This window comes from Stegastes partitus, unplaced genomic scaffold (genome assembly GCF_000690725.1).
Source record: "Stegastes partitus isolate 25-593 unplaced genomic scaffold, Stegastes_partitus-1.0.2 Scaffold840, whole genome shotgun sequence".
Classification (NCBI taxonomy): Eukaryota; Metazoa; Chordata; class Actinopteri; family Pomacentridae; genus Stegastes; species Stegastes partitus.
Genome location: NW_007578571.1, coordinates 67,919 through 91,909, shown reverse-complemented (window position 1 = coordinate 91,909; position 23,991 = coordinate 67,919). Strand labels below are relative to the sequence as shown.

General features: G+C 40.9%; 1 protein-coding gene across 4 annotated transcripts in view; it reads right to left on the bottom strand.

Annotated features, from left to right (window-relative positions):
- Positions 1-23,991, bottom strand: part of LOC103365438 (focal adhesion kinase 1-like) — a 68,889-nt gene that overhangs the window by 16,924 nt on the left and 27,974 nt on the right. For 3 of the 4 annotated variants that reach the window (XM_008292871.1, XM_008292872.1, XM_008292868.1), the window contains 15 exons: positions 23,627-23,714; positions 23,320-23,399; positions 22,919-22,981; positions 20,531-20,585; positions 13,716-13,856; positions 13,430-13,507; positions 13,166-13,273; positions 12,151-12,268; positions 11,572-11,602; positions 9,638-9,702; positions 4,819-4,875; positions 3,838-3,858; positions 1,143-1,240; positions 919-1,003; positions 731-831 (listed from right to left, as the gene is read on the bottom strand). In XM_008292871.1, the coding sequence (XP_008291093.1) occupies positions 731-831; positions 919-1,003; positions 1,143-1,240; positions 3,838-3,858; positions 4,819-4,875; positions 9,638-9,702; positions 11,572-11,602; positions 12,151-12,268; positions 13,166-13,273; positions 13,430-13,507; positions 13,716-13,856; positions 20,531-20,585; positions 22,919-22,981; positions 23,320-23,399; positions 23,627-23,714 (1,189 nt within the window). The remainder of the gene's footprint in view (positions 1-730; positions 832-918; positions 1,004-1,142; positions 1,241-3,837; positions 3,859-4,818; positions 4,876-9,637; positions 9,703-11,571; positions 11,603-12,150; positions 12,269-13,165; positions 13,274-13,429; positions 13,508-13,715; positions 13,857-20,530; positions 20,586-22,918; positions 22,982-23,319; positions 23,400-23,626; positions 23,715-23,991) is intronic. The other variant, XM_008292870.1, reaches the window with a different exon arrangement.

Below are 23,991 nucleotides of genomic sequence, written 5' to 3'. Positions count from 1 at the left end.
AACATTGCTGGCTTCATCAAGCCATTAAAATATGTCATTCTGTTATTCAGACATAGGTCACTTTTCTGTTCATGTCCCTCATGACTTCATTTAGACTTCCCCACCACAGGGACAGTACACCAAGGACTGATCAGCTCTACATGCTCTCTCAGCAGCAATTTATAATTATAAGAATTTAATGGAGTCACTGGTGCTGTAATTGTTTCTTTGAATCCTGCTGCTGCAGGTACTTAATAAACTCAGAGGAAATAGTTCTAAACACCTGGAAGCAACAAACTTCAGTTCCTGTCTTGTAGAAGGAAAAAGAACCTGGATTACATTCATTATTAGTGAGTGCTGTTAACTTAAGCTGTTAGTGTCAGTTTTTTCACAGTAAAGTATTATTATAATGGACATTTCATTTTACAGTCTCATAGATTATTTTGTAGTAAATGCTTCGGACAAATATTGATGCGTAATTGATGAACGCCGTCCCTAAATAACTTCACACAACTCCAATTTTAAACTCGGTTTAGGCAGTTCTGACCAGAAAAAAAAGTGACCAGAGGGTTCACATTCAGACATAAATCCGGAACATTCAGATAAACGTAACGGGGGCTTTCTTGTGTCAATGCATGCAATCCTAAACAATGCCTTTTGATTTTAAAGTCTTCTCAGGTGAGGCTTTTCTTAGGTGCCTGCCATCCCAGCTAATAAGAAACAACACACTCTTTCACAGCCTGAGTTGTACCTCTCCAAGAGTGCAGAGCTCCATGATGATCCACACAGGGTTCTCTGTGATCACTCCGATCAGCTTAACGATGTGAGGGTGGTCGAACTGACGCATCGTTACTGCAAGGAAACACAAACCCTGTCACACGCTGAACTGCTGATCTGTGTGAAGCAGAGAAGTCGACACACAAGTTGAGGAGGTCTTACGTGCTTCTTGTAGGAACTTTTCTCTGACGCTGTCGGACGTACAGTTCTTACAGGTCTTGATGGCAACAGGTAGAGACGGTTTATCCTGCACAGCACACGCACAGCATGAAGTTGGTTAAAATCAGTATCACAAAATACATTTTTTTTGCAAATTTCTGACAAAAATCTGCCGACAGATTCATTCGTGTGTTTTCAGAAAGTGTGTGTGTGTGTTTTATACATACTGGACTGTTGTAGACTCCTTGGTGTACATCGCCAAACTGCCCCTCTCCGATGCAGCGACCCAACTCTATCCTGTCTCTCTGGATCTCATAGTCCCGCGCTGAGAGGAAGGACGAGAGGAGAAAAGAGAAAACAAGTGGAAAGAGTAAGATAGATAGACTTACCTCATGTTTTCCATACACTGGAAAGACCCTATCACGTTTGACATGCTTTTCTTTTCCACCGCGTGGATGGGGCTTAGCAGGACAAAAATATTTGGACGGTGTCAAGTCATTGTATCACGGAAAAGTCTGCAGCACCGATAAAACACTTTTAAGGTGCTTTGAAATGATTTCCAACTTTCTGGCAGGCAAATTGTTGTCCTTTTAGGTAAACCCCATCCACTGACAACAAGGTGAAAATAAACCATTAACAACATATATATTTTGTATGAGGATTGTAAATTCAGCATCCTGTTGATTCCCCAACACCTCGACCCAACTTAACATGCACTCTGCAACATACATTTCCAAACACACCAACGTACAGTAAAACCACTTAACAGGCAAATGGAAGCTTCACAAACATGCACACCAGAGTCCCATTATCATTTCTGCTTCTTCTTGTTCTGACATAATGAAAGCAGTTCTGAATAAAACGATTAATTGAACACCAGAGGCACTATTTGGGGGTTAGCGAGGTAGCTTCAGGATCAACTCAGAACTATGATGGTGCTTCTCTTCTTATCAGGGTGCATCACCATAGCAACCTTTACTTCACACCCAACCTGCTCCGGAGAAGTTTTTGTTTGAGATAACACATCAGCACTCAAAAGAACTTTTTCCTTTCCTTTCTTTTCTTGGAAAATGGCGTCACCATTCCTGGAAGATCCCTTGGAGCTCAGTGAGAAGGGAAGATTTGAGTTCTTAGAGACTGCCTTCCCCTTTGGCTTTATCAGACGAGCACAGATATTAGATTTAAGCTATTAGATTTACAACAGAGGGATCTCCAGTCTTCTTTGCTTGAGTTATTTTTTCCTGTTGGCTGCAAACAATTTAAAACAATTCTTCTATAGGCCTTACAGCAGTAAAATAATAAAACAGAGACTGATTAAAGCACTAGAGTTCTGTGCTAAAAAAAAAACGATGTAATATAACTATGTATTGTTTTGAATTATGTTTTCATATTTGTCCTTTACTTGCTCCCGAGCCTCTTTAACACCACCAGGGTGCCAGCAGTACGAATAAGGCTCAAACTGTCTTACACTGCAACTAAACAGCATATTAATTTAATGTAATAAGCAATTGTAATTATAGTCAGATGTACTCGTTGACATGTTTTTACCAGATTTCCTTCCTGGCGTTTGCTGCTACAGCTGTGTTGCCTTTTGAATGTATTATATTTTTGAATTCGTCATATTGGTTTCGAAAATCTGCAGCTCTACACCTGACCAACATGCTCACAGCTTGGTTCAGAAACCCTCAGGTGACTTAACAAGTAGCAGTCATTAGACTTAGTGAAGCCAGAAAACTTAAAAGATATCCTGGGAATGCTGAACTTGCCATGTAGTACATGCCTCTGGAGAACATGTAAACATCAGGACCCCATTTCTAAAAAACCTGCAAAGCAGAAAAGAACACCTGGACCTGGTTGTGGGTCTGACCAAAGGCCTGACGTGAACAGATGCACCAGGTCTTAACTGTATTCAGTATGGTCCGTGCCTCCACTAATCTTTTTATACTCGGTGGGTATATCCAAAAGAACTTCAAAGAAACTGCTTGGTTTTCCAACTGACAACCACATGCTTTGACATTTTTAACTTTTGACATTTATGCGTTATCAACATTTCCGCCTTGTTGAAAAGGTCAGGAAGCATTTGTGCAGAGGTGTATTAATGTCAGCTGGCAAACGACTGCAGTAAAAAACGGGCTAAAAAGAGAGTTCAGCAGGTTTATGTAGGAAGATGACCACCAGGAACTTCCTGTAAAAGTTTAATTATCTAGCGTGCTAAACAAAGCTCTGCTCAACAGACATTTTTACAGACTCCAGCAGCGTATCCGACCAGTTCAACAGTAACCAGAACGCATTCCATCGCAAAAGATTTACTGCGATTAATCCATACAGCAATCCACTTTCATGAAACTAATAATTGCTTCACACAAAGAACCCACAGAGATGTGAAACAACCATGACGACAAATTAAAAAAACAAGAAATAAAGACATCCTAACAAACGGATGGTGCAACAAGAACCAAGCCAATAAACAACACAAATGCTGTGAGGTTGTTTAGCTCGACAGTTCTGCAGAGGCTTCACGTTTACAAATTCTGATTAAATTATTAATGACGAAGCATCTTGCTTTGTTTATGGATTGGTTCTCCCTGTCGGTTCCAACACCTGAATTCACCTGCGTGAACTGCGGGCTACAAAAACACCAACAATCACAAGTCAACTCAACGTAAGACACCTTGAGTCTTTGTGTTTTTCTTTGCCAGGTAATAATGCTTAAAGAAAAGATGATTCTCAACTACTCTACCACCTCGTGTAAATCTCTGATTATCAAGTAACAGCCTTCCACGGTTTTGACTTTAATGGAAGATGCAAACAAAGAAAAACACCTGCTCCTACACTTGTACTCTTCCCGCCTGGTAAAGAAAAACACTAACAAGAACTCAAGGCAATAAAATGGGACAGAATGAGAGAGACAGGGAGTTTTACCTTCAACTACTCCATAGCTCACTGTGTTGGCGATGGGAGAAAGAGGAAGAAAGAGAGATGAAGAGAGGGGGAGAGCCAGACAGCTGCTTTAGGATTGAAAATAGCTCAGAAAGCGCGCACACACACACACACACATATACACACTGCAATAATTGACCAATTTCACTCTTTATCTGATGTTTAGTTAATAAAGAAGCAAACTAATGAAAAGCTGGGCTCATACTGCAGCAGGATTATTAAAAGAACAGGCTTGCTTTACAGTTTTACAGATTTGTTTTACACATACAGCAGACAGCATGACATGAACACACATACAAACTGGGCACAGTGGAGGAAAATATGTCAGAAGTCTGCAGAAAGTCTGATTAGAGGAAGTCCAAAAAAAGCAAAGCGAAAGAGACAAAGAAATAAAGGCAGACAAACACGGCAAGACAGAACAAGACAGAAAAAGACTGCGGGAGGAAAGGAGGACGCAGTCCATTTTCAAAGCTGGCCACGCAATCAAACACATGAGTACTTGGTACTGGCCAAAACATCCACATTTAAAGAACTGGAACAGAGGGCTACAGCCACCATTACTTAAAAAAACTACAGCCAAATGTACCAGAACACTCAGGGTTTTTGACGAACATATGAATGAATCTGACAGATGTAACGTATCTCCATGAACCACACGCACACAGAGACTCCGGCCAGTGACTCTACTGTTTATAGAAGATGAAGAAACTGGCCAGAATTTGATAGCCGCTGCTTAACCAAAAGTGGTTTAATGCAACTGCTCTCATTCGCTGTACGAGTGTGCTTCTTGGAAATGACTCACACCGCACTCAGATTATTAGGTAGCAGAACAAAATTAACATTTGTTTGAGAAGCATTTTCACAAAAGTATAACAGTGAAACTATACAGCTGTCAGAAGTGGATTTTTAGGTAGAAAAGACTTCAGCTGAAAGGTAAAAGAGAAGACTGATTGAGTGACTTACTGGAGGGCATGGTGTATGTGTCCTCTTCATCAACTATCTCTGCATAGTCATCAGTCTCTGTAACATCACACACAGAAGCAGTGTCAAAATACAACAAAAAAAAAACAAGATATCACACACACAAACACAAATATGACACACATGCACAAGGCTGGTTTACCGTGTGTCCACTAAGACAAGAAGACTTCCCTCATACACACTCAAAAGCAGCCAAAAAAGCTAGCTCAGAGTTTCAACAACTCCTGCGCAAAGCAACACCCATGTAGCTCCTCGCTCTCCTTCTCCCTCACCCGCTCTCTCCCTCTCTCTCCCTCTCTCTCTCTCATACACAAACACTTGGCGGAGAGCGTCAGCTGAGCATGTGTTGTGAATATCTGTCTGTGTGAGAGCAGCTGGATTGCAGGGAGTTACTGTGGAGGAGGAGGAGGAGTGAGGAGGAGTGAGGAGGAGGAGGAGTGGGGGGAAAGAAGTAAAAAAAAAAAAAAAAGAGAGAGAGACAAAACTAGGGAAGAGAAACCAGTTGGAAAAAGAAGACAAAAAAAGAGAAAGGGAGACATATAGGTAGGAAGAGGGAGAAATATTGGGTCTAGCTGTCATGTAAGCAGATGGTAGCGTTTAGGATCAAATCTGTGCAGAATCCGACAGATAGGCCGAGAGAGAGACAGGAGGGGGGCAGAGAACAGAGCCAACAGGGGGAAAAAAAAAAAAAAAAAGAAGGAAAGATGGACTGAGTCTATCCTAACCAGATGGTGGTGTTTAAAATAAAATCAGTGTGCAGACTCAGCTGTTGGAAACAAGAGTCCAACATCTGCTGTCCTGAACGCTCCACTCACAGCTCTGCTCGGGATTTATCAGGCTCTGTGGGAACGTGTCCCTACATCTATCAGAAATCCCTTCCTAAAGCCCGTGGCTGATTTTCTCAAGAAACGTCTCTAAAGTCTGACATGTAGGGCAACGACTGGCAAGCTGTTTAGTTATTTAAACAAGGCGGGCTAAATAATAGAGCGGATGGCAGAGATAGTAGGACATTTGGGGAAATGTGCTTATTTGCCCTCTTGCTGAGAGTTAGATGGGAAGATTGATGGCTCTCTCATATCTGAGGTAAATTTAAAACTACAGCGAGGGAATCGTACGTCTAGACCAGCTTAGAGCGTCTCTTAAGCTGAGTCTTTAGATGGAGCCAAACGAGCCCCCTGTCTTCCATTATTACTGCTGTTACTAAGAGGTTGGAAAAAGTTTAACTTTTAATCAAACAGGCATGAGTTTTATTAAACCATTGCTATGCGCGACTTATGTTTCACATGAGAGGAAAGGAAAGCCTTTAATGCGCCTCTAAAAATATCTTCATATGAGCGAGAATAAAAACAACATTTCTGCTTAGTCTGCTGCTGCTGCAGCTAAAATGTGCTTCATTAGACAAACTGATCATTAACATGCAAAAAGATGCTTTTTTTTCCCCACTACATTTGTTACTGATAAAACCCATTTTACCAACAAAAACAGCTTATTCCTTTTATAAGTGTTGTTTTTTGTTGTTTTTCTTTCCTTTATCCAGCCAGGGCTTATCACAGGTTCCATATGGGCAATGAAGTAAATGTCTTTCTCATTTCCAGCTTAGTCTCCAGCTTCTTCTAATTTAAATCTGCGCTAAACAGTTTCTGATCTGCAGAATAAGAAATATTCTTTTTGCTAGATTTGTTAGCTTTTACTGAGAGGGCCATTGTTTGTGCACATTCAGGCCTGAGCGGTTTGGGATATGTTCTAAAGAAATGACCATTTCTAAGTCTGACTAGTCTAACTCGGTCTATTTCTGCTTTCAGTAGCGGGAATGTGTCTGTGTGTATGCGTGTGTGTGCGATCTAGCTAGCCCATTATAGCCAGGAATGCGCCCGCTCTCGAATCCAGCAAACCTCTCCCTACTCCACTCTGCGCGTGCACGAGTGTGTGAATGAATATATGTGAGTACACGTGTGCATGGCGTTGCGTGTGCGTGGCTGTGAGCTTGTGTGTGTGTGTGAAGCCTGAGAGAGAGAGAAAGAGAGAAACTCTTGCAAAAGTTCCCTTCAAGAGAAATACCGCTTAATTTACAAAATTCTGCATTTTTTTGTGCCCTCCTTGTGGTTAAAAGCCGACATATTTCAAATTTAGAGGTATAAATAGACAAAGACGCAAAACACACAAACATCTTTAAACGCTGAAACAGAATGCCACTCGAGCAACTAATCGACTTGGGTGATTGAAACAGATCCCCAATGATCACTACATCATTCTGTATTAGTTAAATCGCACTATGTTTACAATACAGAGCACATGTATTCGTAGAGCCGTTGTTAAAGAAGTAGGAATGCATGCAGCTTCAGCCCACACATGCTACCCTCTCCTAGGAGGGCGCAGCGTGTAGGTTGGAGCGGGACAAGAAAGAAAGAACAACAGAGAGAGAGATATTTGATAAACAACAGCGTAACTTTACCATCCCCGCTAAGATCTTCTGCAGGGTCCAGGAGAGCATGCAGGAAACGGGACAGCAGAGGAGGAGGAGGAGGACGACAGACAGAGACGGCAACGAGGAAAGAGAGAGAGGAGAGAGAGAGAGAGAGAGAGAGAGAGAGAAGCAGAAGGCAGAGCGGTGAAGAGAGGGAGAGAAGAGAGAGAAAAGAGAGGTTAGAGCATGACAACATGGGCGATGTAGCAGGATCTGCAAAGCCAAACACTCGGCGAGCGGTTAGTTAAAAATCCAAACACTTGTGAGGGGAATAAAAAGCAGAGTTAATACCTTTGAGTAACGCCGTGCTGACACATGAAGGTAAAATCAGTGACAATATGCAAGGCGATGTCTGAACTCTCAGATGTTCTGTGCGTCAAGCTGTATATATCTCAGAGAGTTAACAGATAGATAAGAGGATGCAGCTGAGTTTAACGTGTGAGTTTGTGTGGTGTAATGGAAACAGTGAGTGCTAGTTACACCTGGTCACGGTTTCCTTAAACATTAACGCTCAAAAGACTCTCAGAGCATCTTAAACCCCGCAGGAGGAATTAATAATTGACAGTTCACTGCGGTTTTTCTTTGTTTTAAAGCCTATAATTCCAACATATGCTCCCTGTTCTGTGACATTTAGGACAGAATGAGACATAAAGTGCAGTCTGAATATAAGAGAATGAAACTGAACTTAGACAGTAAAAGCGTTGAAGCTATTCGTGGCAGCTCTACTGACACACAGAAGCTCGCATTAAAAAAGTCTAAAGCAGTACGTCCACCGTGGCTGTGCATCACGTTTGGAGCCTCAAGCGAGAAAAAAGATTTTGGACGGTTGTTAAAAGTTTCAACAACGAAACAGCTGCTGTCCAGATTCACCAGTTTCTCATGAGCGGCCCTGTAAGCTACTGACAGCAGCTGCCACGGCCACAGATGGAGACACAAGGTCAACCAACGTGTACACGCAGTAGACCAGCGTTTTCATTAACATGAATCATAACGTCGTTTCTTGCTGCAGGACAACATCGCTGAGCTGGTAGTGATTGAGTGATTGCTTGAAAGCCCTTTAGTACGGCATTAACTTGGTCCTGGAATCTTTTCATGGAAGAACGGCCTCTCTAACCACTTGGCCGCTTCGCTGCGAATTAAGCTCTGCCACTTTGAATTAGCTGACATACACCACTGAAAATAATGATCAAAAATAACCAAAATGTGACCTCAGCGGCAAGGCGTGTGCTGAACGGAGATCTGACAAAACCATTTTATTCTGTGTGTCAGTAGAGACTACTGCCAGTCACTTCATTCTGTTAAATCAAAGTCGGGCTAAAAGGAAAATACCTTGTCAGTCGAAAGACTCCAAATTGAATACTTGGACTTATATGTGAGAGCCTCAAACTGGATACTGACAGTAGGAAAAACTATTCATAATGCATCAAAAACACACATGAAGACCAGGAGTCCTTGTTGTTCATGTCCGATTCTTTTTTTCTTTTCTGTTATTGTGGTTAAATTGTGAGTGTGCAAGTCTGAATAAGTCAAAGCAACCAGGTAGTGAAGACAAAGACAGTTTGGTAGAAAAGCGCATACTTAAAAATAAGGCCGATTGTGATGCAGCAGATAAGTGTTGAATCCACAAATGTATTTAATTTGATGCCCAAAAACGTTGGTAATTCCAACAAAAGCTGCCATATGTTGACTCTAAAAGCTTTCTTGGCCAAATCCAATCAAAAAAATAAATAAATCACTTTAAAGAACCACTTTTCTATTTATATTTCACAAGTACTGTGGATTACTCCCTCTGAGGGTTTTCTATACACCGTGTGTGTCTTTAATGCCAAGTAAAGCTAAGCATAATCATCAAATCAGGAATTTGCACTCCGCCACATCACAATTTTGTGGATATGCTCCTCTACTAACTGTCCAATAAGAGCCGAGGATACCATTGGGCGGCGAATCTGAACAGAAGACAAAGGGGAGGAGGAAACGCCGCGCCTTGGTTGGCTTAGGAGGTGTCGATGTCACTAGATCTTCAGCCAATAGGGCGGGTGAAGAGGACCAGAGTGTGAGAGAAAAACACAAGAGTGAATGGATGCGAGTGATCGCGGAGGGAGATGAGACAGAGGGAGGAAGTAAACAAAAGAAAGCAGAAACAGAAAGGATGGGACCAGAGAGAGGGAGAGGCAGTCCCAACAGAGGAGAAAATGGGATGAGATGGAAATTTTAAAAAAAAGAGCGACAGACAAGAAACAGATGAGGTGAAGGAAATGGAGAGGCCGAGTAAGCTGTCAGACTGAGCTCACCTTGCTCCTAAACCAGTCGATTTTTGAGCGTGACTTTGCATCTTACCTGAGACAGAGATCGCTCTTACTCCGCTCCTGACTGCTTCTAACTTTTTCTCATTATTAGACAGTCTACAGAAGAAGGAGAGGAAAGAGAGAACATTACACAGCAAGTCAAAGACACGCTAATAAAGCAAGACATGCCTCCTTAACATTTTCAAAGCAAGATCTCGTAAAAAAAAAAAAAAGAACAAACAGTGGGAGCTGCTCTCCACATGTGCACGCAGCTCTCGAACATGGAAAACTCGACTGTGACATGTGTAAACTAATCCTTACTGTTTTTATTATGTCTCTCTCCCTTTGCCGTGGTCTCTGTTTCTGTGTCAGCTCAGCCCTACTACTATCTTTACATCACAGACCACAACAGGCGAACGGAGAGGCGAGCGAAGAGAGCGAGAGACTGAGAGAAAGAGGAGGAGACTAGCAGAGTGTTTAAAAACCCTAAGTGGAAAATATTTGGCTCCTGAACTTATCTCCTTATTTGACCAGAGGCACAGAGAGAGAGAGAGAGAGAGAGAGAGAGAGAGAGAGAGTGAGAGAGAGGAAGAAAGGAAGGAGAGAGAGATTTGACTTGAAATGACTAAAAGTAAGCAAAACTGTTTGAATTTAAACAAGTGACAGTGAAATGTGGATCCGCAAATGTTCGGGCGGCAACGGTTAGAGTTAAACAAATACAACGAGATCTATGTCTCATGTTTCTCCTAAAATATTTTATAGACTTGAAGCCAAAACCCCTAAAAGGCTCATTTGCCTTAGTTCACATTTTCTTTTCACAGATCTAAAAGGCTTCTTGAAGACCTATAAATTCCTAATTAACCACAACAGAGACGACTACATGATTTGGTGCTCATCAGATTGAAAAATATGAAATTCATTTTTTTTTATAAAGAGGTAGGTATTACTTTGTTCTTTAAATTTCATGAATTTCTTGTGGCTTGTATACAAATTTCAACTTTTTTTTATGTTCAGCTGACCTGGTATGCGCTCAGTAAATTACTTTGTTTTATTGCAGCAGTTAGAGTGCCTATTAAACATATCGCATTTCTTAGTTCTTTCCAGGAAATTTCTTGGAAACAAAACAGGGTCACAAAAAAAAAAATACAACTAAAAACAGGCACAAAACATACAGCACAGAATTAACTATTATGAAAATTAACACAAAACTAAGCCACAAAGTCAGTGTTCATATCAAAACACAGAACAAAGTCAGATAGACAACTCAAGCCATTTTATAAAATAATGCTGACCTGAACTCTGAAAGTCCTCTTTGTTGTTAAGACCTGACAATGCTGACTATCTGTACTCAGGAGTTGCCCACTGATGATGATACTGCACATGCTGTATGTCGCAGCTTCAGCAGCTCAACTTTACAATCACCGATCTCTAAAGTCATCACCATCCCATTAATACTGTATCGACACAGTCAAGGTTTCCTATTAAAAATGTCAGTCACGTGTGTTTACTCTGTTCATATTTTAACAGCAGATTCTCTGGAAAGCAACCGTATAAACAAAGCTGTTAAACTGACACTTCCCTGAAAGTCGTTGCACATACAGTGATTTAGTTCCTCCTAAAAACAGACGCATAACTCTGACCCTTTTACTTTCAGAAGATCTCTGCCTTCGAGCACATTTTAATGAAGAGCTGCATGAAGGCTCTATTTGTCATTACAGTTAGCAAAAAATAAATAAATACAGTTACTGGTTCAGCAGTGTGCAACGTCTTTACTTTTGCAAATATAAGCATTGAATGGTGATTTGAGTTTTAGATCTATGTGAAAGGACAGAAGTAAACCACTTCATACAGCAGCATCGCATGTTTGTGTCCTACAGTCAGAGAAATTCCTCCTCTGTGGACTTAAAGCTCCGATATGAAATTGTTTCTAAGCTTCGTTCGCGGGACTTTTAGTTGAACAATAACAAGAATGAGAGAGGTACTTACTTTGGGATGGAAGGCAGCGCTCTCTCTCCCTCTAGAGGACAAAAACACACATCGAGATCAAAAAATGTGCCCTGAATAGTGATCCATCATACGAGAGAAGCATGGTTGTTAATGCAGTGTAAATGATTCTATACAGCCTGAGAATAAGAACTTCTGTTAGAAACACTGACACTGCCGATAGATCATTTTAGATATATTTTGCGCTCTATTGTCTGTAGAATTGACAGGACTATCATAGTGTTTTAATGTTCAGTAAAAAAAAAGCAGCAACAGAAACAGCTCTAATGTCAAGATAAGAAAAAAAAAGTGAGTAAAACACATTACAATTCTTTGAAAGATATTGTTGTGTATTAATGTTTATTATTAAGTTGTCTTTAGGAATGAATACTGGTATTAACATGATCCCTGAAGCTATTTGATCAAAAAGAATTCACTCTATCGAATGAGTTTTTTCAAAAAAAAAAGATTCTCACATGCTACTACAAAGAAATGCTAACACTCTAAAGGTTATACAGAGTTGAATTTTAATATTTTCGAGGAACTGGACAGAACAAGGCCAACCGCAGCTTCACACTGTACCTTTCTGAACTCTGACGATAAAGGAGTGAGTTTCCATGGAGACGAGCCGGCAGTAACCGTCAATCAAGTCGGCCAAGTTCTCCGCCAGGGTGAGCGATGCTGTTGTAACTGTGAGAGGCTGCATGCACACACACACACACACACACACACGCACACACACAGAGGCAGGCCTGTTACAGAGAGCCATTATCTCAAAAGACACACACATAACAAACCCCGTGGAGGTTTCCAGCTGCACCTTACGTCAGACGAAAACATCTCTCCCACACAAAGTATTTGTGTGTGCACAAGTGTGTGCGTGTGTGTAAATCCAGTAACATAAAAGCCAATAAAAACAGAAAGTTCCACTCTTATCTGTGTGTGTGAAACGCTTTCCTTGTGAGTAAAACCGTGATGCTGGACGTATTCAGGGAAACTATTAGTGCATCTCTGGGTCCACTTCAGCCAACAGCTAAAAGAAGGCTGACAAATATGGCTACGTGCCAAGATGGGCAAAGCTTATGGCCACTAGAGGAGAGAAGAAGAACTTAGTAAACCTTGAAATCTTGTTTTTATTTCACAGTTTTGCAAAGCTTAAGCCTTGAGTTTGGAAAACCTTTTAGCAGCAAATAGTTTAGGGGACAGCAGCTCAGAGTTTTAGAGTTCTGTTTCAGTGTCTCAGGGACCTAAAGACACAAGTTTTTCCACCAAAAACTGCATAAACACACCACAGTGTTACACAGCCAACCTAAACCTCTTCAGATTTGTATGTAAAAATAGTTAAATACAACAAATGTCAATGTTTTTTTTCGGCATTTCTTCCCAAACTTTGCACAAGGGAAGATTTCTCAACTACAACTAAAAAACTATTTGTGTTTTTTTGTCTGCAACTAAAAAAAAAGAGAAATTTACAGCTTGAATTTAAGACTATTGATTTTAGATGACATAATGGGTGATGCCTGTCGTCTTTTCATCGTACATATAAATTAGATCAGGTGACTAAAAGGTTGTGGTTTATCAGATAGTGTAGTTGTACCTCAGCAGCTCCGGCTACGTTCAGCTGCAGCATGCCTTTCCTGTCCTTCTCCTCCATAGCTGAGTACTGGATGGACTGGACTTGGTTGAAGTTTGCTAGATGGGTGGGCTGGGAACAGAGAGACACACAGAAGAATTTAAAGTTAAGCATGTTAACTATACTAATCGCTGGTTGTATGACTTAAGCTTAGCTGTCAAGCCTCCTATGATGTACAGTGCATTAAACCTGGCTGTGTTTTACTCTGCATTTGTGATGGAAACTCACCGTGGATCCCTTGTCGGTGAGGTAACTGATCCCTTCCTCTGGCCCGATGGCTAACTCTACCTGGATCACCCAGCTGGACTGTTAGAGAGAGGACAAGACACGAGTTAAAACAGAAAGAGAGTGAAAGAAGAAGTTTAAGGTAGGAGGAGAAGGAAGGGAAGAGTAGGAGGCATCACTGATGGATAGGTGTAAAACCTGATGCCACCAAAAGGGGTCAACCTAACACAGTGAACAACAGCTTCCAGGGCAAACCAAAGCACACTGATCCAGAACAGAAGAAACCTACCCCAAGGGCACATTTGAAGCACTCCTTGTCATAGCGGTAGATCGGTGCGAGTACCTCCAGGAACTTCAGGATGCACTGCTCGTCGTTGAGATTGGCCACCTGCTTAAACGTCTGCTGAATCAACTTACGGAGAGTTTTCGCCTGGAGAGGAAAAGGGATTAGAAGAAGAAATTTACAATAACAAACAGACTTTCTAAAAATGTTTTCCAGCTGATACAGCAGAAAATGTACAACTGGGAGCAGAAAGTGGAGGCGGTACAGGATGGGAGTTTGTTCTGTGTGGGTGCAGAGTGACAGACACTAAAAGACACATTGACTGACACATCGATCGACTAATAGTCCACTCTGGTTCCAAACAGTCTGACCTCAGTGCTTCATTCTCAGCTCAGATCAATATCTTAACAAAGACACATTGGCACTGCTAGTTACTCAATTAAACACCAGAGTCATTCACTGAAAGCGTATTTTGCATCTCACTGTGTGTAATGCAGTTTTTCCAGAGTGAATTGTGCTCCGAGTTCTGTTTTGCCCGCCGGTATTATAGTCACACTTTTAGACCTGATTGCTTTTTTTAGGTCTGTTATGTCACCACAGAGTAGACAGATGGGGAAAAAAATCCATCTAGGAATCATATTCTGTCATGCACAGTCCTCTCTATATTGTATCACTCTAGATTTATAGATGGACAATACACATACAAGCATACATGTATTCATACATGCATCTTAGTATAGCCCAACACACACTCAGTACATAGAAAATACATGTTGAAACAAGCACACATACTACACGGGCAATCCCTGGCTATAAATAGTTCGCCATATAGATGAAGATAAAGATTAAGGGGAGATTTAGTCCCGTATGGAGCAGGCTTTTAAAAAAAATGCACGGATTTACAGTAGACTAGGGCAGCACATTAAGGTCAAACTGCACGACTTAAATGAGCAGTTTAACCATTATAGCTACGGAAGCACCAGCTCATTGATTAATTGACTGGAAAAGCCACTTTGGACACGAGCTACTGACGAACCAGTCTCAAGCGGGCCTAACCAAAGGTCACCATTATGATATATTGGGATATGATATATTAGATGTACGAGGTTTTTAAGGCCTTTGTCTGTTCTAAACTTAACCATTACAAAGACAGAATGATTCATATATGAAGTGAAGCGTCAATGTTTTTCTGTGACATTGTGCGTGGAGCCACTATTGATCTCTATTGCTATTTGTATGATGCATCTGTAATTAAAAGCAGTAATGTCTTTATTACACTGTCGCATCACAAAGCTCTGCTGCCAGCTGTCTACATGTTAAGCCTGAAGGAATGAAGAAAACGACAAATACGCACACACACTCACACATAGATTGTGAACCCCCACATGTGTGTCATTTCAACAGATGTCACAATGCACTTAGACTTTTTTTTTACTATTCTCTGCACCATTACAGAGCATAGTGTGTGTGAGTGCTCGTCATGCTCCTGATAGGATCACTGTTTTAATTCCTAGAATTCCACACATACACACACACACGTATGAACACACTGGGATATTGTCTGTCTGAAGTGTCCACCCTTCCTGAGAGGAAGTACTGCAAGTGGCTATCGCTGTCCCCATCAGCGTGCCGACTGTCGCTGTAGCAACAGGCTGACCAGTTATGACACTCTGCTGACCGGTCATGGCGCTTATTAGAGTTTTCAAGAAAACAATCAATTCATTCACACCAGCAAGGACACGGTGATGGTTGTGTGTAGCAGAACTCTTGGTGATTTGATTTAGTATAAGCTGGAAGAATTTAGGAGTTATATTTCTAGTTTGGGTTCATTAAGCAGCTTTTACACTGTATCAGAAAGTTTAGTAAAATAACTATTCGTTTTCAACTGTTTACTTACTTTTTCAGGTTATGATTAGTGAGACAGACATTTCATTTCTTTTCATGCCTGGAAAGTATTACTAATTCCCCACACATTTGCAGAAACAAGAACTCGCTTTGTTGCCATTGAAATAAGCTATCCATCACTAATCAGCGCAACGCTAAGATACACAAACACAGCATGACCCAGTTTGAACGACTTAAAGACATAACTAACGTGTTAAAATGACAATACATTTGCATTTACTGAACTAACTGACATTCAGTCTAACAATAAAGGAAGGAGTCTCTGTATATGTGTCTTTGCCTTTCTCCAGAACCTCATCTCCTTCACACTTGGTGGGTGCATTGGTGAGGATGTAAGTGCGTGCAGCGTCTGGGCTAAAAGCTGCTGTATGTCACAACAGTATGTTTTAAACCACATCATCAACAAAACTTCATCATTGGGAGTTTATAATAGCTTAATGACTGCAGCTTGTTCTAAATTTAAACCGTGTTTCTGCTGTGTATTTGCTGTTCTTGCTACAAATGACATCCATCACTTGCTCATGCAGCAATGTACATGTACACTTTCAATACCACACTTGTAAATTCTGTTTGCTCCTTATTCAAAGGACTACAATATTAAATGGGGAGTGAAATTGTTACCATAGACCTTGCCCTGATGTTCATGTTCTCTAGATCATCGTAAATATGGCACATTGTTAGGCCTGCTTTGAAAGATATTTCTTTTCTACTTTTCTCTTTAAACAAATGTTATTTATATCGATATTCAATATACTCAGTATTGATTTAATAAAGTGTGACATCATTTCATTGTCTTATTAATCTGACAAAGGAAACGAGCTGCAGGACTTGAGCTGTGGCTGGTTGATGAAACTTTGATCTTCCAAAGCCACCAAAGGTCGGTTTTGCTAAACCCGCTGCCCGGCCGGTCAATATGAATGAACAGACTCTGCTCTTTTATAACAGCTCACATCAGTCACTGTTTACTACCACAGCCATCTGCTCTGGGTTGTGTGCATGTGTGTGTGTGCTGTGTGTGTGAGTGGAGTCCATTGAGGGAGAATAATCCCATTAAATGACTACCATTCTCTTTCACCAGAGTGACCGACAGAAACGTAAATGACAGCTGTGCTCTGTGTGTGTGTGTGCGTGTGTGTGTGTGTGGGCCACAGAAAGCGCAGTGGAAACTCATCATTTGCTTTGCACCACCATAACTGACACTACTGGTTTACACTGATAATATACTGTATGATATAACATATTAATTAGAGCTGCAACGAAAAACGAGTCATTCAATCGCAGAGAAGAAGAAATTCATCTGAAACTGTTTGCATGAACGATAAATAGTTTCAGCCTTGAATCACGACGCATCAGTGCCAGCTTCTCAAATGTGTGGATTTGCTCTTTTTCTTTGTGTTACATGATAGCTATTGAAAAAAAAGGGATTTAAAGAGATGCATTTGGGAAGTTAATGGACTTTTTTCCCACATTTTTTGACACTTTCAAGACTAAACAAATGCTTGATGATGAAAACTATAACAGATCAATAATGCACATAAAAATACTCAAAGACGGACACAGACAACTCATTATGGCTGCAGGTAAAACCTTCAATACTGATTATTGTCAAACATTTTACTAGCTAATTGAATGGTCTTCTACCTACACCCCCCCCAAAAAAGCAATTCAATTTATAACTCTGACAATGGAGAAGCTTTTTACTTGCAAAATAATTTCATTTTTCGTTGAAGGATCAGTTCCTTGAAGAAACACCCCAACTCTTGAACTCACAATGTTCATTTAAATAACTTGTTCTGGCTTCACATTTATCAAGCTGACCGTGTGTCACGTACAATAAAATAATTTGAATAAGCTTTTCCTCACACACAACATCAATCCAGACATCTAAAATCAAGTCCGATTTGCCAATTAATAAATGTTTGACTGCACATGTGTGTCACTGTGTGCACCCTCGTGGCTTAATAAAACAGGCCTCATGGGAGGGAATTCAGTTGTGCGCCAAAGGAGTAAAAATGAGAGGAGAGGAGGTAAAGTAGGTAGGTGGGCAGCTGACAGGGCTTGACAGGCAGGGGGAGGTGGGCCCAGAAGGAGACGCACACTGACACCTCCCCCTCCCTCCTCATTGTTGGAGAGAGAAAGTGGGTTTAAACATGACCTGAGGGTCGCGGAGGCACACAACATACATACACGAGCATGCACAAACACAGTCTCTCTCCCTCTGCCGAGCATCTGTCTGCCCGCCTGCTGACATCGAGACCTTTTCGGGTCACTGAGCCTTTCTCGTACACACACACACACACACACACACACACAGACACACACACAAAGATCTTCCCCATAAACACGTGCCGTAAATTTATCACTGAGACAGACACTGCTCATTATGCAAGCACAGCCGCCAGCCATCACATACAAACCTACACAACCAGAGTCTGCCCAAATACCACTTCTCTACTCTAAAACTGACTCCACTTAATTAACATGACAGTTCATCTCCTAAATACTGTTGAATTACAACGGGAGATTTTCGAACCATCAGTATGAAACACACTTCGATGGAAACTTTAATTACTGATTGATACTACCAAAATTGACTGGATTACCTAAACAGCAGAGAACAACCACATTTGTCTGGCTACTTGAGCTCTGCTGCAGTAAGTGCTTCTCTGGATAAAACTTTTTATCATTTCAGCAGTGAAAATGGAGAACCGGGACGACAAAAACAGAATATGCTCTGCTTCACTGAACCCAAACACTCCCTTTGGTTAGGCATCATTGACACTAAATACGAGGTTGATTGTACACAGGGAATTAAATGAGACCTGATCAAGAGTGAAGCTGGCAGAAAAGCAGTTCTTCACTAGCCGTCTTTTCTTTACGTACTGTTTTGAAGTATCTGAACAGTTTATTGGTGTTGGCTAAACTTAAGAAAACGTCCACAATTTCACAAAAGAGTTTTTACGCTCACTTGAGATGGCTTTTGACTTTTTTAGGAAAGGAGCAGGACTTTCTGACAGCAGTGTCTGAGAGGAGGATGCTGTCCAAGATGCAAGTCAACTCGGACAATGTCTCCTACCCACTCCACGGCATGCTGGTCAGCCACAGGAGCTCATTTAGTCACAGACTCATCCTACCAAGATGCACCACAGGAAACCATTCCTGCCCGTGGCCATCAGACCATATAACTCCTCATTCAGAGGGTCAGACTTTCAGAGTCAATTGACTGGATTCATTATGTTTCAATGCAAACAGTTAACGAGTATCTCAGTTCACTTCACTCCTTGAGTTCACAACTCTCCCCCATCCCTAACCCTCTTTCACCCTCTCTCCTGCATCCCTGGATATTCTAAATTGTCCCCCAAATAATTCAAATAAATCCTAACAAAAAAAAAAGAAAAAGAAAACATATTTCTGCACGTGTGTGCTTCTACTGAATTAATTACACTTGCAGTTCATTCCGGCTGCTGCTTGTTGCTGTTGTACAAACACTTGTGGTTTTAACATCGACAGGACTAAAGGTTTCTGAAGGGTTTTATAGAAAGAGAAGCAATTCATTGATCATTTGCAGGAAAGTCAATTCTTTCAGCAGCTACAATCACAGGTAAGACCCTACATCTAACACTGAACATAACAGGAGTACTGAATCTGACTAAAAACTCAGAATGAGGTTTGAAGGTGTTTGTGAAATGTGATGTTCAAATGTGTGCAAAACTGTCAATGAAAACGTAATGTCTTAATACACAGTGTTCAACAATGTACAATATGATGGGTTTGTCTTGAAGAAAACATGTAAAAATGTAAAAATGTACAGTGTGAGAAATGATGTAACATGTCAAAAAAAAAAAAAAAAAGCAATATAAGAATCCATCAAAAACATCCATCCATCATGTACGCATGTTTTAATTTGTTTTCTTGGGAAAAGCACATTTCACAGCTATACTGTCTACTTAAGTTTATATTTTAGGACGTATTTTTTCGACTTGTGTTTATATTTTTCAGTCACATTTGCTCCTTATGTTTATCTATATATTTTGTGCTGTTTATGTTTCTAACTTGAATGGGAGCAACTGTAACTTTAGCAATTTCCCCTCATGGATCAATGAAGTCTTTCTGACTCTGAAACACGGCTAACACCAGCTGATATATAAATGAATAATTACATGCTTTCTATATTGGAAACAAGTCTTCTTAAGACATTTCTGCATTTTTGCCAAAGTTTTGTTTGTGTCTTCTTCAGGGTATTTCAGAGGTTAGCAAATGACGGGTTTTCTTCTTTCCAGCTTCTTCTACTTTGCCTATTACAGCCGAGTAAAACGTAGCCTTTATCACTAGCTTCATACACTACTGTGTAACTTAGCTTGTTTACTCCAAAGCTGTTAATGGAAACCAACGTTAATTTATTTTGACAATTATAAAGGAATCATGGCTACCATCCAAAACTACACTCATCAACACATGTACACGAGCTGTCACGTTAATACTCTTTCTCTGACTTGCTTCCATTGATGTAAACTTTATGAGTTAGCTGACCATCAATTCAAACTTGATGAGTCTTGGATTGTTTCACACTTCATCTGCTAAAACAGACAGGGCCTGACAACACATCAAGCAACACATCCAGAGACTTGGCTCAGAAGAAACTTTGCTTACACGAGTAAGCTGCCTATAAAACTCGGAGGTTTTGGTAACTGAGCAGCTCTGGTGGCGCAGATGGAGCATTGTCATACCAGCTGCTGAGTGTGGAGAGTGTTTTACTTACTCATCATGCAAAAAAAACACCAAGGTTTTGATCACAAACCCTCTTTTTGGACTATTTCTTGCACAACTACCTCAAAACAAAAGGTGGAGACAGTGTTTTGCAGCAGCCTTAGGTGTAATAACACATGGACTTTTCTACGTGAAACTCATCATCTCACCTTGACGGAATCCAACAAGTCTTTAGGGAAAAACCGCCTCAAACCAACATCTTTCCTGAAAAGAGAAACAACAGAGTGAGTGAGAGACACAGGAGGAAAAGATCAAAAATGTTTATCATGCTGTAATTACACAGAGGAATGTTAATTAGCAAGCTCTTTTGTCTTTATCTGATCTCGGCAGCATATTTCTCCTCTCTCTTGAGATATTACTAACAGCTACAGACAACTACAGCTAGGCAGACAGACAACTCGAGACGAGAAACAGAAAGCTATGACTAAGTGCTGACTAGAGAGCGCTACTCATCTTTTCCTAGAAGATGGGGGCTGAAGAAAAACAGAAAAAGTCAGAAAGGAGAGATGGAGAGAGGCAGAAAGGGGTACAAAGAGGGCGAGCGCAGAGACAAAGAAAGATGTGCGGCGCTATAACAGGAAGCTACTAATGACTCATACTCCTCTGGAGACAAGACAAGTAGAGTGAAGACAGAGTATGAGAAAGGCTGGAAGCTTACATCATCTTCTGTGCCTCCCGTTTCCCCAACACATGTCAAATAATTAATACAATACTTGTATAACAGTTGGATGAATGTACACAGGGTGAAACAGGGTTGAAAGTTCAAATTAAGAGCAAATTGTAAGTTGCAAATCCCACAAAAATGAACTAAATAGCCTTTCAGGTGCTGTCAAAATTCGTCAGGACACGTGAGTATGATTTAACTGGAGGTTTATGAAAGGATAACTTCTGTGTGTCACCTCTAAAACTCTTCTCTCTCTCTCATCAAATCAAAGCTGTGACTATCACATAAGCAACAATAAGTACAAACAGGCTCTGAGAAATTACGTAACCAGGCTGACCTCAGAGAACGAGCGCTGACAAAGGCGCACTGATTAAACGCGTTGCATTGGCTCCCAAACCACAAGCGCTACAGCCGTGCACTGTACGCTCAGGGGCAGACGACTAGAAAATGCAAACAAAAACCAGCCTCCTGTTTTTAGACCAGCGCGAACCTGTTGACACAAACTCGTTTTATATTTGGAAAACAAACTGAGAGCTTGTATATAAAAGCGCAAATGGTGACAGAGTTTAGTCTTGAATCGAAGCATCTGTAACACTTCATTTCAGAGTTCTGTTATTTACAACACGATTATTTATGTCCGAGGATTTATTATGAAATAACTTGGTAATTTGGAACTCCAGTCATTTCATTTAAAGTAATCCCTACCCGTGTAAATCAGTTGACACGCAAACACTTAAAAACACAAGAGCGAGGGGTAAAGTTTCCAATAACAAGGGGCTAATAAATTAATATTTACTTGGGCTTTAGTGGGATGTTTCATTCAAAAATATTTTGCCTTCATGTAGTATCAAATTATAACACTCTCCACAAGGAAACATCTGGAAAGGTCTTACTGGAAGAGGAAGAACTAAAAGCAGGGGTCAAAACTTTTAAAACAAATGGATGAAATAATTTATTTGTTAAGTTGAACAAAGAGGTCTTTGGTTTTTCTGCCAGCGATTTAAAATTATTGCAGATATGGGCCAACTAGAGCCAACAATACCCAGAGTGTATTGGGAAGTTTTGGCCACGAAGGCACAACAAGGGTCCAGCAGCTCCTGATGGCCAACTGTCAACTTGCTGTATCAAAGCCCCAACAGCACTTTCCATCTTCCTCTTTCGCTGGTTTAAAATATGTATGACACAACATCTTTTTCCAATCAGCGGAAAGAGGCTGCAAGGGAGAGACGGAGACAAAACAAAGAGGAAGAACGCAGGAGGAAGAGCAGACAGAAATAGGGGATGGGGAGGAGAACTCGGGAGATGAAAAAGAGACAGAAAAAACTGAAGGAGAGACAGCGAGCATTCTTCTCAGTTAATTGGAGAGCTCGTTAGGCTGATGGGCAGAAAGAAAGACATCAGTGGAAGAGGGCAGCTCATTAGAATCAGACCGCGTTAGAGCTGGGCCTCATTTAGACCTCAGTTTGTCAATTCTTCACTGACGTCCATCTTTCAGAGCGCCCATTGTGGGACAACACAGGAAGCGTGCAAACATAGAACAACTGTAGCTGGACTGTAAGAGTCTCTTTATCACCTGCAAATATAACACATGGAGCTGTAGTTGGGCTGCAGCTCTGTCAAGCAGCAATTTGCAGATGTGCAGATTCAGTGTCTCCCAAACTCCTAACGATCTGATGGTGTTCTGTTGTAATCGTGTACCGACATACTGTGTGTATTTTTCCTGATTTGCAACCTTGACTGCTCGGTTACAAAACAAGTTTCCAGGTAGGATGTAATTAAGAGGGATTGTTGTGCCAGAGAGGTTGCGAGCTAGAATGAAAGTGAGAAGCCACAATGATGCATGGAGTTCTGTGCTCATGAAGAAAATACTTACTCCAATAGTTCATAGTTGGATTTCTTGTCCAGGGCGTTTCCTCTCATCTCTTTGAAGAACCTCCTGCAACGGAAACCGGTGGGACACAAAGAAAGTGAGGTCACTGACTGCAGACAATGACATTAAACGGTCATTTAAGGGAAGCTTTCTTCAATGAAATAATTTAAAATTGTATTCAGTTCTGCAAATATTACAAAAGACACATGGCAATTAATTTAAATCAAATATAAACTATTTGAGCAGCTGAAGGACAAACACAGACTCTTTAGCACGGAAAGAACTCAAGTAAAAAACAATACAACTGAAACTGTTACAGGGAAAATAATCAAAATATAATGTTTATTATGTGATTGGGTCAAACCCTCAGCATGTACAGACACGGACACGGCACGGTGTTTTACCTGATTTCTAGACAGCCCAGTTTGAGAGCTACATCTTGTTCCACCTGATCCCCAATTTCTGTCATGTAGTCATTCTTCACCTGGGAGACGAATACACACCACAGAGAAGTGCTTATTAAAACATTTATTTCTCAACATCAAATGGCAAGCCTTCTATCACACACACACACACACAGTCCTACTGACCTAGATTATCCAAAGACAAACACACACACAGCCTCCTAGCAGTGCCATATGCTTCAGTGCTGCCTGCTGGCACAAAATGAAATATGTTTGTGTGTCTGGGTGCCACCGTGTGTGTGTGTACCTGGTGGTAGAAGTAGTTGAGCGTCGGTTTGTCTTCTGTAAACTGCTGCACAAAGCCCTTTGGTAAATACCGGATCCTTAACTCATACCTTCAGAGAAGAAGAAGAAGACGATGGGTTATACAAAGCTGCACCAACGCCATTTTTCAACTTCAACAGCAAAAAAGTACTCGCTGACACTGGCAGCTTCTCCGCTGCCAAATCTTGCTGGTAAAATGAACTTTGGGTTTGTTAAGTAGATCGACCGGCTTTGTACTAAATACTTAACACATACAATGTGCCTCTAGTTAATTAATTAAGACATTCCAGTTGAATTAATAATATTTAGCAGAGAGGAGAGGAGAGGAGAGGAGAGGAGAGGAGAGGA